Below are 13,645 nucleotides of genomic sequence, written 5' to 3' on the forward strand. Positions count from 1 at the left end.
ACCCAGAACATATCTGATAAAATACACATTTATTAGAAAATTTTCAGCAGCATCATTTCCAGTTGCTTTTCTAATCAAAGTACATTTCAAAGTAATTATAATCAGCCCTCAAAATATGAACAACAAAGATTTTGAGAACTGAGGAATAAAATAATCAGTAGTACATTTCATTCATCCATCCATTCGTCCATTCATTGTTCAACAAATGTGCAATATCAGCACAAGAACCAGGATTGCTACTTGCCGTGGTGATTGTGTTCCTGCCGTGGTTCCACTCATGGAAACCATCCCGGCGGCTCAGAGGAGGGCCAGGCTGTACAGTACATTCTGATACGAATGTATGGATTTAGGCAAAGGACCTGAAAAAGGCTCAATAAGAACAATTTCCCTTTCTATTCATGCTCAACTCAGTAAATAAATAGTCATTTTAATGATATTTTCACACACAGAGACAAAAACTTAGTTGAGGCTTCACTTAACTGGTATTTGTTTTGCACCTTACTTTATGAAGACACAGTTTTGGTTTTAGTAATTCAGTTACCGAGCTCCAGTCACTAGGGTAGGGGATCACCTGAGATGCCAGGCAAGGGTGGAAGTTGCTCTAGGATCCACCAAGGGAAAGAGCTCATTCAATTAGATACAAAGGCAGCGCAGGACACTTGTGCTTACTGACATGGGATTTTCTCCAAGACGTTACAAATAAAACTGGTGACTTGGCAGCTAGCAAGGGAACACATGGGATAGGAAGGATTCTGGTTGGACAGCAGAAAACACTCAGAAGGGTGACATCAAATCTCTTTCTACCTTCTGTAATGCCTGAGGCATCGACAGTCAGATCCAGGGTTTAGACAACACTTAGTGGCCTCTAGTGATAAATATATTAATCAAGTTTATATGTAATTTTGAACATTAATTAAGTGCTGCTATGTTAAAATGGACCCAAGAGTACAGCCTGGACTCCTTTCCTGGGTAATTTTAAAGGACATATGAGTGAGTGGTGTCCCTTCTTTAAACTTGACTAAAAGCCCCAAGTGAATTCCTTTCCTCACTGGATCATTTACTAAGATCACCAACCTATTCAACAGATACCTTTATTAGCAAATTCAGTGATGTGACAATCTTTCCAAAATTTACAAATGTACAGTATATTTATAGCATTACCTTCAGACAGCTTTAGTGCAAAGATATACATATAGTACATCGTGATAATTATTTGTAAAAATATGAAACTGTATAAGTAAAAAAAAAAAGAAAGAAAGAAAAATACACAAAACACTTCCAAATACAGGCAAACAGAGAAAATATACTTTTTTTGTAAAGGACTGAACATTAACAATTTTTTTCATTTGTTTGTAAAAAATATACGTGCAAAATGTGTTTCTAATTATTCCCTACGTCGCTGGCGTGGCTATACCTCCGAATCCTCTTTAACGAGATTTGCTGTGTCTTTAAAAGTGTCTTCTGTTGCAGTGTAGCCTGGACTTGGATCTCTTTTCAGGGAAGTCTTGTCAGGGAGAGAAGGAGATGGAGGTGGGGCCACGGCCACGCTTTCCTTCTGCTCCCTGTCCATCTAAAACCACAAGGAAACATTTATTCCCCCAACATGACCAGAAACGGTTTTGAGTTAAGACTAATCTTTGCCAATTTACTTAGAAAAATCTGAGCTTATGCTAATGTATTTCTTTTTAAAAAAAATGCACTAAGAACAATTATTAAAGATTACCTCTAAGGGAAGAATGGAGGAACTATGGAGTGTGTAGAGGGAAATGAGGGGAGGTGAGGGGGCAGGGGGAAGGAAAGATGGTGGAATGAGACAAACATCATTCCCCTGTGTACATGTATGATTACATGAATGGTGAGACTCTACATCGTGTACAACCAGAGAAATGGAAAGTTGTACCCCATTTGTATACAATGAATCAAAATGCATTCTGTCATGTATAACTAAATAGAACAAACAACAACAAAAAATTACCTCTGCGTAGATCGGATTTTCAAAGTTGGTAGTTTGTTTTGGTTTTCGTTTGAAGATATTCCATTTTGTAGCCTAAATGAAAGGGAAAAACAAAACTTTTAGCCATGGAGTTTCTTTGGGGGTTTCTTTTCATTGGTGCAGCTTTTAAAATTTCTTCTTGCAGAAGGACAAAGCAATTTGGGACCTGGTTCATGTGGTAAATTGTTCAGTTCTTCTATTGTCCCAAAACAATAACTGAAACTTTCTGGGCTCTTCTCAGCCAATAATTTCAAAACAATTCTTTTCAAATTTTTACAAATCTGTACCCATAGCATCAAGACGCTTTGCCATGCAGACGGCTCTGGCTACTGGAATAGAGAGAACCAGGTAAAGCTAAGACATACAAGAGGTTTCTGGGGCTGCCCAGAAACTGGAGGAAAAAGCCAAATTGTAGCTCTCGTTTCCTAAAACAGGTCCTGATTCTTGTCTGGTTCAAGTGCGTGCCCTCTCGCGTCATTTCCTCTTGCTATCATCATAACTACAGAAACAACTAACATTTATTGAGTGTTTACTCTCTGTCAGGAACTACACTAAGATTTTTACAAGTTTCTGATTTAATCTTCTCAGCAACCCTCTGAGGTAGGTCCTCTTATTATCCGTGTGTGACAGGTGCTGAGTCCAAGCAAGACTGAACAGATAAATGGTTGTGATGAGCAGGCAGTGAATACTCAAGGGCTTGGGGAGGCCCATATGTTGAAGGACCCAAAAGGAAACCATCTTAGCCAATGGTGGGTGGCTCCCACTTTACTGAAGCATTGCCTGGCAGGAGATGACCTACTCTGACAGGGTGCTGAGGTGGCTCACACATTTTAAGGGATGTCTCCTACTCTGTGAAAGTTAAAACCAGCATGAGACGCAGAAGAGGCCATTCACTTAACCCAAATTTAAATGAGCACCTACTCTGTACATGGCACCACCACAGGTCAAAGCCCTGCTTGTCAGTGGAGAATGGTAGAACCAAATCCTGGAAATTCCTGTTCCTGACTGTGAGTCTTTCAGCCTATGTACTGATAAAAGATAAACCTGAGACTCTTTGGCACATTTGAGCCAATCTCAGGTGATCTCAACCAAGCACCTCTACTGCTTTTAAGCCACACTGGGTGCTCAGTGATCAACGGTCAACAGGAATAGAAAGATACCTGGACATAATGTGGAGGACAAACCTTGGAGGGTTTCAGCCTCAACTGACTTTAAAAAGTAAGAGGAAAAACCAATGTGCTGCAAGATGGAAATGAGAAAGGAAGAGTCTCAGCTGAAACAGCTTTCTGTGTTCCTTCTCTCTCTGAGCACTGGGGTTCAGGCCAGAGGTGACTGCCTCCCTCCCACAATCCCCTTCCTGTGCAGTCTGGGGAGATCTCTGTCCAACAAGATCACTAGACTTGAAATGGACTGAGAAAAGATGTTAAGAATATAAAGTAAATCTGGCACTGCCCTGAGGTTGAGTCAGAACTGGGGACCGAATATCGGACATTCAAGTATTCTGGTGTCTATGGAAAACTAATTGGCAACATTCTTTTTTTTTTTTTTTTTTAACTTCTAAGAGGTTACAGTTCTGGAGGTTCCAGGATGTGCTGTCAGCTTCTGCTTAGCTCTGGTGAAGGTCCCAATGTAGATGTCGTCACAGTGGCCAGAGTGTGTGGGAGAGGAGAGAGCACAAGGAGAGATAAGAAGAAAGAGCCCCTTAATTGGGAAGGGGTCAGTCTTGTGACCTCTCTCTAGCTGCACCACCCCGCCCCCGCCACCTCTTCATATTGCCACACTGAGGACCAACCTCCCAACACATGAACCTCTGGGGGACACATTCAAACCATGTCTAAACCATAGCAAGTTAATACAAGGTGTGACCTTCTGAAAAAGCCTGTAAGCGGGTCTGAACCAGGAGAAAGAAAGACAAAGAGGTCTTAGTTCAAGATGTGCCTCTAGCAAACAAACTCATAGAAGGTGGCTCTGAAGGCGTGAGTTCCATCATGGTTTCTCCATTTAGGTAATGGGGGTCTTATGGACCCCACCCTCCAAATCAGTCACTAACCATGGGCTGCCTTTGGAAGGGTTGTGGCCCCCAGTGCAAAACATTCGGGTCAGCAGAGGGTACAGCTTCCTGGGAGAAGGGACCAGCTGGGAACCGCCAGCAGGCAATAGTCACAGCAACCAGTGGGTGACTCTGGGCTTGGTACAGAGGACCCGGAGGGCCATTACAGCATCTGCTATGAGAATCTTGCTCAGTATCTTGGTTCAGAGTCCACAAAGTAAAAAACAGCTGCTCTGTGAAATGTAGTCATTCCTTGTGCTAAAACCATGAGAAATATGTCCTCAATAATGTCCTTAGAGTAGACCTGGCCACCAAGTGTCCTTGGACTGTTATTTCCAGCTCTCTTGATGACAGGGCAATCAGAGAATATAAGTCACATTAACCACAGGCATAGAGCTATTCTGATATATATGTGGCAGATCTGGCTCTTGAAACAACACACAACTCCAGATTCTATCCAGGGGACAGCTCAGAGATGAAACCATAAAGCGGTTTCCCATCTCCTCTGTACCCTGCCTTACCTGTCTGTAAATTTCTCTCTTCTCTTAGCATCCTTTCCTCTATGCTACACTCTTCTCTTCCTTTACCTGATCTCTGAAGTTGAACCTTTTCCAGGGTGTTTCTTCTTTCTTTCCTTTTCCTCCTTTTTCCTCAAGGAATTTACCTTTTTTAAAGTTGGAGATTTAATATGGTACACTTGGGTATATTTGCCTTTTGAAGACTACTGGGAGAGGACAATACTGACTATAAGAAAGTCAATATTCAGGTGATTTAAGGCATTTGGAATCTTTTAAGTCATGTAATATAAATAAGTTTCTCACATAGACAATATACACAGGAGATCAGATAAGGAGACAGCAGAGAAAAGTCTGGAAGATCTAATTCTGCTAGCTCACTGGCAACATCCATTTTTAAATGTAGTTTAAAGGGGGAAAAAAGTTCAGTCCCTTGAAAAATATAAAACTGAAATTCCTTTCTAAGACAACATCCATATGAGTGTGTGTGTGAGTTTATATGTGTGTATGTAAGTGTGTGTGTGTGACAAGAGAAGAAATAAGAAAAAGGTACAGAGAGACCTTAGATAAAAGCTCTTTCCATTAGCATTGATTTAACCAATAAACTTTTGTTTTGACCCAAATGAGCAGAATCAATGTCTGAAGCGGTTCATAGCTAAACTTCTCATGAGACTTCCAAGTTAACTTTGCAGCTACCATTTTGTTTACAGATTATGAAACTTGAGATATGAGGATTGAATAAAATGGTACTATCTTAAAATTTGGTTTCTTCGTGTGTGTGTGTATATATATATATATGTATGTATATATATGTATATATATATATATATATATTTATTTATAATGGGTGATTTCTAGGGTCACAATGAGTTAGGAGAGGCACTACTAGAATTTATTGGACAGGAACCAAGAATATTGAAATGCCCCACAATGCACAGGACAAGTTTTATAACCCAAAGAACTATCCTACCCAATATGCTGATAGTGTCCATAGCGAAGTACATTACTGAGGACTTTAGGGTCCTTAGGTAATGGCTTGTCCAGAATTAAATAGCTAGATCTGGGATAGCTACATATGTATCCATTAAAACTAAAGATACATTATCCACTACAACATTTTACATCTAACGTATTTATTGAATTTTCTCTGCATTTCAAATAATCCACAAATTGCAGTTCTAACAGTCATGGTAGAGAAATTCCATCAGATGGTCTTTTTCTTTTAATCTCACTAAACACTATGCCTGGTGCATTGTTATAACATCGGTTCACTGGTTGACCGCCGGACCAAGAGATTAAGAGGGTATGAATTAGTGCCACCTAGTGGTCAATATTGGTAATATCAGTAGAGCTTTCAAAAAAAAAGTAGCCTACATTATTAAGGAGAAAATGCATTGCAGGGAAGGGTCATTTATATGTATCCTCAACACAGTAATATCGTTATTCAAGGTAAGGGAATACCTCAAATTAGATGTCCCTGTTCTGAAGATACTGGACCTAGAAGTCTGTTTTCCCTTCTTTGTAAAATGATCTCCCACGGATTAGTATCAACCCAGCAATTCCTAAAGTCTTTGCAAATTCCACATAATTTCAGGAACTAGCCACTGTTACCTGAGTTCCATCAGCATCCGGGGAAGTTGGTTTTGGGTCTGGAACTATCTCAGAAGGGTTTATGGGACTTCCATAATTCTTGTTATCCACATTTTCAGATATTGTCACCTGTAAACATTGAAATTCCTTTTCCAGTTTTCAAAGAATTCAGTAATAAATAGATTGCCACAAAGGTTCTTATCAACTTTTTAATCCTGTTTACCACTTTGTCCTCCCACAGATGTGCTCAAAAACCACTTTTATTGTATGGGTGGACCGGGTGGCCCGGAACTAAACACCACTCCACCTCACCTCCCCGGTCAAAAGCACCCATGCTGTGTCTTCTCAGGCCTCTATCCTGGGAGGCAAATGTACTCCTCATTGGCCACACTCCTAGTTATTCGCAGCAATTCCTGCTGTTTTCTCTATAACTCTCTCTCCCACTATTGACCATATTTTTGAATAAAATACACTTTGGTTGCATATGGGCAACCAGATCCTAGAAGAACAGCATGAATAATTCCCCATACTCACTGGAGAACTAAGAATCCCACCTTCGAATATTAAGAATAAAATTAATAATTTCAGAGAACTGCTTAAAAGAGGTTGAATTTTTTAAAACATAATGAAACTAAAACTCTTCTACGCACTTTTTATAACACTCATATATTTCCAAGTTTCCTTCTTAAACCCAAATTACTATGAATATACAAATTGCAAGAAGAAAATTCGCTCTTTGTCCCCTAATTTCGCATTTACCACTTTGTTTCTCTCAAACTCAGATACGTGTTTGTATATGTGGTCTCATTTTGTTTCAAGTGAAAAAATGCTAATGAAATGTCATATCTGTTTTCACCATGCATTCAAGTTTTGCTACCTGGTTATTAAAAAGGATCAGGCAATGACTTTCAAGATTTAAATATTTCTGCTCTTAGGAAAGCTATTTGTAAAATATTTCCATCTTATATTAAAATATGCTGAATTTGAAAGCAGCTTAGATGTTAATGTTGAAAGTTATTCCTTGTCACTGAGGTGACGGTTGTTTGGATAAAGGAGGTACAGGTGACAGGTCCCGGGGCTACTGTTCCAGACCTAAAGAAAAGTTCGTTTCTTCACCCATACACCCATCTCTTCTTCCAGCTCCTCTTAAAGACACTGAGTAATAAGCTGCACCAAAGGAAATTTAGACATCTGCCTGTCGACTTTGGAGACCCTCCCACTTGTCAGAAAAGTATGGCGAAGGCAACTAGGAGGAGGTCCCTGTGCCTTTGACCTACCCAAATCACACCCTTGTGATACCAGTCATTGACTCACTCGTTTCCTACACATTTAGAAAGAGCCTGTGACACATCAGGTACTTGTTTACCAGGCCTCTGAACAGACTCAGCTCTCACTGACTCCCCCCGGAATGAGCAGCCGTGTGGGAATGATGAACGACCCTGGAGCAGCTCAGGGTTGTGTGGTCCACAGGGCAGTGTCCAGGGCCAGTCAGCTGCTGCAGGGTGAAGCTGAGGCATGGGCTCCTGTGCTTCCTTCCATTAGGAGGAGGGGTAGGAGACTGTCCCTGGGACACTACTCAATACAACAAGATCCAGCAGCAGCAGCAGCTGAAAGAAGGGGTGGCGTGATGTCCCACCTGGGCTGGCAGGACCACCTGGACAGCACCATCTCTGGCTGCATACATTGGGTTTTCAAAGATTACAGGCTGCTTCCCCATCTCCATGGCGAAGTGTTCACTCTGATGGGAGAGGAAGAAAGAGGTCACACCTTACTGATCCGATTCCCAGAAAAATCACACCTTACGGATCTGGGCCCCAGAAAAAGGGGCCCTCCTCCCACCCGGAGGCACACTAGGTGCCTTGCCAAACTTAACCAAAAGACGAAGGGTTAAGGAGCATGACAAAAGCTGGGGTGCAGCTCAGAGGCAGAGGGCTTGCTTAGCATGCACAAAGCCCTGGGCTGATCCCCAGCACTGCAAAAACAAAACAAAACTCAGCAACAGAGACTCAAGGTCCCCAGATGGCAAATCATTATGTTAAGGTCACCTAAACGCACCAAGATATCAGCTCAAGAAAACAAACACTCTTCCTACATCTGAATTCTCTACAGTCCCTTAACACCAAAAACTCACTGAGGGATGGGTCTGGATAACTGGAAAGAGTGGGTGATAGAAGAAGAGAGATTAAGAGGATAGAAAGGGTTAATACTGCACTTTCAAGCAGGGCAAAAAGTGGAATTTAGGGGAAGAACAAAATAGTAAAAGTGGGTTCCCAAAATGGATTATAGGGAGCCCCCTCTGTGCCAAGACTGTGCTAATCTCCTCCTTCCTGTACCCATTCCACAGATGGGAACAGTGAGAATTGGAGCAAGCGCCATACCTATAATCACTTACTCAGAAAGGGGCAGGGCCATGGTTTGAATCAATTCTGACTCTAAAATGACTATCTATTTCCTCACTATACATTAGTGCAAAAATAAATGAAGACTTGGAAGAATGTAATTCCTTTCTCCTTTTATACACATAAAATGTCATCAAATAAAACCAAAATATCATATTCTCTTCCCCTCGGGGGAAAAAAAAGAAAAAAAAAATGCCCATAAAACTCTTTAGGATTCAGATGAAATTTAAGACTGTTTATGGTTCCAATAGAACATGTAACTTAGAGTATGGGTAAATTTCAACTTTATTATTACTGTTACTAATGTTTTTAGATGAATTTGTGCAAATCTGTGCAACATACTCCATGTTCCTAACTTGGCCTCTATGATGTGGACTTTATTCTTCACTTCAACATTCTCAAGGTTAATTTTATTCTTTATAAAAGATTCTTTTATAAAATCATTAAAAAAAAAAAAAAACCTTAAAATAATCCTTTGGAAACCCTACTCACCAATGCCATTGATCTGTCAATAATAGACTCAGGGCCAAAATCAGATACTCCAATATCCATGTTCACATCTGCCCCTGATCTGAAGGTCACCCCATTTCCATTTTCAGAAGGTTTGACAAGACTGCTTAAACTGGAAGGAGTCACAACAGTGTCTTATTATTTAAAAAAAAAAAAAAAAAAAAAAAAAAACTTATGTAACAGTTCCCTTTCCTCCTTCACATGGCTAAATCTTACTTAAATAAAATGTGCAATTCTCACCCTGAATATATAAACATCATATATGGTAGTGAGTCCCCTTGTTTACCTGGAAACATTAAAACACATTCCCCAATGCTGAGATCTGAGACCCATGGGGTACTTCTGGGAATAAAGCCCAGGACACATAGTGGCACAGCCACCTATCCTAGCCTGACCACCATGAGACCCACCAGTAGACACAACTATCTGGACTAAGAACATGATCTGTCAATCAAGCTTCAGAGACACTCGATGAAGAAGTTGTAATTGGAGGTAACTGCTTGAAATCCCTACTTACTACTTTTTCTTTCTGCAGAATAGAAGGACTTTTAAAACCTATTGATTCACATGGTCATATTTATACAGGCTTCTATTTTACATTATGAAACTGACCTCGGCAGCTTGGGCAGAGCTGGCAAAAGGGAGCCAGTTTTCCTATAGTGGAAAAATCCTACCATTGCCAGAGCTCCAACTATGACGATCAGGAGGATTGTCAACAGCACAGCCATTGCTGCTGTCAAAGAAGCAGAAGCAGAGAACATATCAACACAGAGAGAAGGAAAAGAACCAACAAGCTTAGCAGTAGAAGCTGGAGGCTAGGACCATGAATTCTTCAAAGACTGGGTTCAAAAGAATAAATGACAGCATTCATTTTAGGAGCTATGAGTATTTCCAGGCTGCTCATAGTCTCGAAACTTACTTGTTCCTGGAGGGATGCCTTTCGAGAGCCCAAGTTGACAATATGTTCCGGTGTAGCCACTAGAACACCTGGAAGTAAAAGGAGACTTCTTCACTAGCCTGTTACCTCTTAGGCCCCACTGCAATTTTATAAGCACTCAGAGGAAGAGAGAGCTTTGGCTGAGTAAATTACATGCTGAACACACAATGTTGCCTGCATAACTTCTGTTTATCCTGCCAAGAGATGATGAGCAGAAAGAACAGTGGTCTGACTTTAGAAGTTTACTCTCAATGGAGTGGCTGTGACCCTAACAGGCTCAGTCCCACCAAATAAACCTACGGTGTCTTCTCTACTCTACGGAATTTTTCCCTCGAAAGTGAAAATGGAAACCATAGTTGTTTCCTTTTCATTGACATGTTTTCATTAAATACTTTTTAAACACATCTATTTCTCCTGCTCCGTGTTTGAGCTTTCTCAACAGCTTTTTTCTTTCCAAATCTTTGGTCCTGTCTTTCTGCATGTCAGGGGTGCTTTGCACCCCAGCAGCTCTGCTGACAGCTGTTCTCCCACACCCCTACTGTAAGGTCATCATACCAGGCGAGCAATAAAGAGGCAGTCGCCATTTCTCTAACTCCTTGCTACCCAAGTGTGGCTCCTAGCTTGTGGCATCCTCACCCCAGAGCTTGTTAGAAATGCAGAATGTGAATGAGAATGAGCATTTTTACCAGATCCCCAGATGATTCTTTGGCCTATTATAGTTTGAGAAGTACTGCTTTCGTCCTCTGAGGCCACTCCAAAGGAGGGCGAGCTGGTTAAAGTGTGAAAATTAGTGAACCAGCAAGGCACCCAGGCTTGTTTTCCAGGCTGCATTAAGGTCTCAAATTCCCCCAGCTGACAAAAGGCCTGTGGCTGGGACCTCAGCATCCAGACTTACTTGCATTGGGGGAAGTTGTTCTCATCAAAATAGCAAGTTCCTCCGAACATACACCTGCAAGGGGCGGGCATGGCGATAGGAAGTTCGATGGCTGCAGAAAGGGAAAGCCATGCATGTGTTAGTTGGCTACTCAGCAGGGCACCCGCACCATGCAAATCTGTCCAGGGCTGGGCCTGGGGTGGGCTAGCTAACAGTCTTCCTGTCAAGCTGTCACCTGCCCCCTAAGTCAAATGAATTTCCTTATCAATAATAAGTTCTTATCGATAATAAATTCTTCAGAGCAATATACATTTTGTGGAAAGAAAACAGGTAGTTGATAATAGAGAGATGCTAAAGTCCAGAACTTGTATTAATAGTTGAAAGAACCTCGTGATACAAGAATCTCTTAAGACATTTACATTCTCATTTGAAGTTTTTTAAATTCTCCTCTATGACCATTAAAATTGAGTTTAATTTAGACACACCTCAAAACTATAGCAAAGGTTCCAAAGCATCAGTGATCAACTGATCAACACAGAGACACAATGATACAGACACTTGATCGACAGTGAGCAGGAGATTTCATTTTTTTAAGTCCTCCCAAAGTAAGGAATAAGTCCTTCTTACTCTAGGTCCTGAGTCTGGTTCAGTCATATATTTTCAGGATGTGCTCGATGGGTCAGTAATGATCCAATGTTTCAAAGATATTTTTGTGCCTTTTATTTAAGGAGTTTGATTACACTCCTGGCTCAGCCCTTCAATTTGAGTCTCTACTCAGTTACCTTTACCAGAGAGGCCTTCCTGAACATTCTGTCTGCAAGAGCAAGTCCACCCACCTCAGCTCATCCGTTACCCTGCTTTCTTGTCTCCATGGTACTTGCCCTACCTGACGATTATATGTTTATGGGTTTATCTTTTTATCATCCTATTAGAAAACACACTTAATGATGGCAGGGGATTTGTCTGTTGTGTTCACTTCTGTTCTCTACAGTACTCAGAACAGTGTCTAGCACATAGAGGGCACTCAATAAATACTTACAGAACTGATTAATTAATATACCACACCGAGACCATATGGAATGAATACCATCATTAATGTGTTCACTTTGGTGTAAGTTGTTTTCGATGAGAATCTCAACATAATTCACTTAGCAAAAGGTTTATGTGAGAAAGGTAGCAGATGAGGTGACAACTTACACAACACCTCCTCTACAACTTGAAACCACAATAAATGTCAGAAGGATCCATCTGCAGCAGAGAACAAATTTTGTTTAAAATATTGCTCAAGATGTTGGAATCTTGCCAATATTTCCCCAACAGTGCTGGGATGAGCATGGGAGGAAAAGGGAAGCAGGTTTTCCTCTCTGAGTTCATTCTCCAAAATGGCCCAACTTTTCAGTCTGGGGTAGTTCCCTGCTTTAACCACTTGCTCCCCCTGGTGGTCAAAGGCGATTAAGCCTCTTCATTTCCCCATCAACCCAAGCTGGAAGGCAGCCCCCAAGGATGTTAGCCATCAATGCTGAACAGCAGGATGATTTTTTCAAAGGCGATTATTAAGCACAGGAAACTAGTTAGAGATATTAGTTGTTCCCCATGACTTAAAAGAGTCATTGGAAAAAAAGTCTTGTCCAGAGATTATCCACCGCATTTTGGATAAGAATTAAATTGCTTCCTTATTCTGGCCTTCATTTCCCAATGACATAAGGTATCTTTCAAAATTCAGTAAAGTAGCGGGATATAAGATCAATGCTCATAAATCTAATGCATTTTTATACATAAGTGATGAATCCTCAGAAAGAGAAGTTAGGAAAACTACCCCATTCACAATAGCCTCGAAAAAAATAAAATACTTGGGAATCAATCTCACAAAAGAGGTGAAAGACCTCTACAATGAGAACTACAGAACACTAAAGAAAGAAATTGAAGAAAACCTTAGAAAATGGAAAGATCTCCCATGTTCTTGGATAGGAAGAATTAATATTGTCAAAATGGCCATACTACCAAAAGTGCTATACAGATTCAATGCAATTCCAATTAAAATCCCAATGACGTACCTTATAGAAATAGAGCAAGTAATCATGAAATTCATCTGGAAGAATAAGAAACCCAGAATAGCTAAAGCAACCCTTAGCAAGAAGAGTGAAGCAGGGGGTATCGCAATACCAGAACTTCAACTATACTACAAAGCAATAGTAACAAAAACGGGATGGTATTGGTACCAAAATAGACAGGTAGATCAATGGTACAGAATAAAAGACACAGACACAAACCCAAATAAATACAGTTTTCTCATACTAGACAAAGGAGCCAAAAATATGCAATGGAGAAAAGATAGCCTCTTCAACAAATGGTACTGGGAAAACTGGAAATCCATATGGAACAGAATGAAACTAAACCCCATCTCTCACCCTGCACAAAACTCAACTCAAAATGGATCAAGAACCTTGAAATCAGACCAGAGACCCTGCATCTTATAGAAGAAAAAGTAGGTCCAAATCTTCACCTTGTTCTCTTAGGATCCAGACTTCCTTAACAGGACTCTCATAGCACAAGAAATAAAAACAAGAATCAGTAACTGGGATAGATTCAAACTAAAAAGCTTTCTCTCAGCAAAAGAAACTATCAGCAATGTGAAAAGAGAGCTTACAGAGTGGGAGAAAATCTTTGCCACTCATACTTCAGATAGAGCACTAATTTCCAGAATATATAAAGAACTCAAAAAACTCTACACCAAGAAGACAAATAACCCAATCAACAAATGGGCTAAGGAAATGAGC

General features: G+C 40.6%; 1 protein-coding gene across 2 annotated transcripts in view; it reads right to left on the reverse strand.

The window, feature by feature from the left end:
* Positions 1-1,075: 1,075 nt before the first annotated feature.
* Lrp2 (LDL receptor related protein 2) overlaps positions 1,076-13,645 on the reverse strand; it is a 192,046-nt gene continuing 179,476 nt past the window's right edge. The window contains exons 72-79 of one of the 2 annotated variants that reach the window (XM_047547019.1): positions 10,890-10,980; positions 9,977-10,044; positions 9,670-9,787; positions 9,040-9,169; positions 7,785-7,886; positions 6,170-6,277; positions 1,976-2,047; positions 1,076-1,570 (exon numbers count right to left, since the gene is read on the reverse strand). In XM_047547019.1, the coding sequence (XP_047402975.1) occupies positions 1,409-1,570; positions 1,976-2,047; positions 6,170-6,277; positions 7,785-7,886; positions 9,040-9,169; positions 9,670-9,787; positions 9,977-10,044; positions 10,890-10,980 (851 nt within the window). In that variant the 3' untranslated portion in view covers positions 1,076-1,408. Of the gene's footprint in view, positions 1,571-1,975; positions 2,048-6,169; positions 6,278-7,784; positions 7,887-9,039; positions 9,170-9,669; positions 9,791-9,976; positions 10,045-10,889; positions 10,981-13,645 lie in introns of both variants that reach the window. The other variant, XM_047547018.1, reaches the window with a different exon arrangement.

This window comes from Sciurus carolinensis, chromosome 3 (assembly GCF_902686445.1).
Source record: "Sciurus carolinensis chromosome 3, mSciCar1.2, whole genome shotgun sequence".
In the NCBI taxonomy this organism is placed as follows: domain Eukaryota; kingdom Metazoa; phylum Chordata; class Mammalia; order Rodentia; family Sciuridae; genus Sciurus; species Sciurus carolinensis.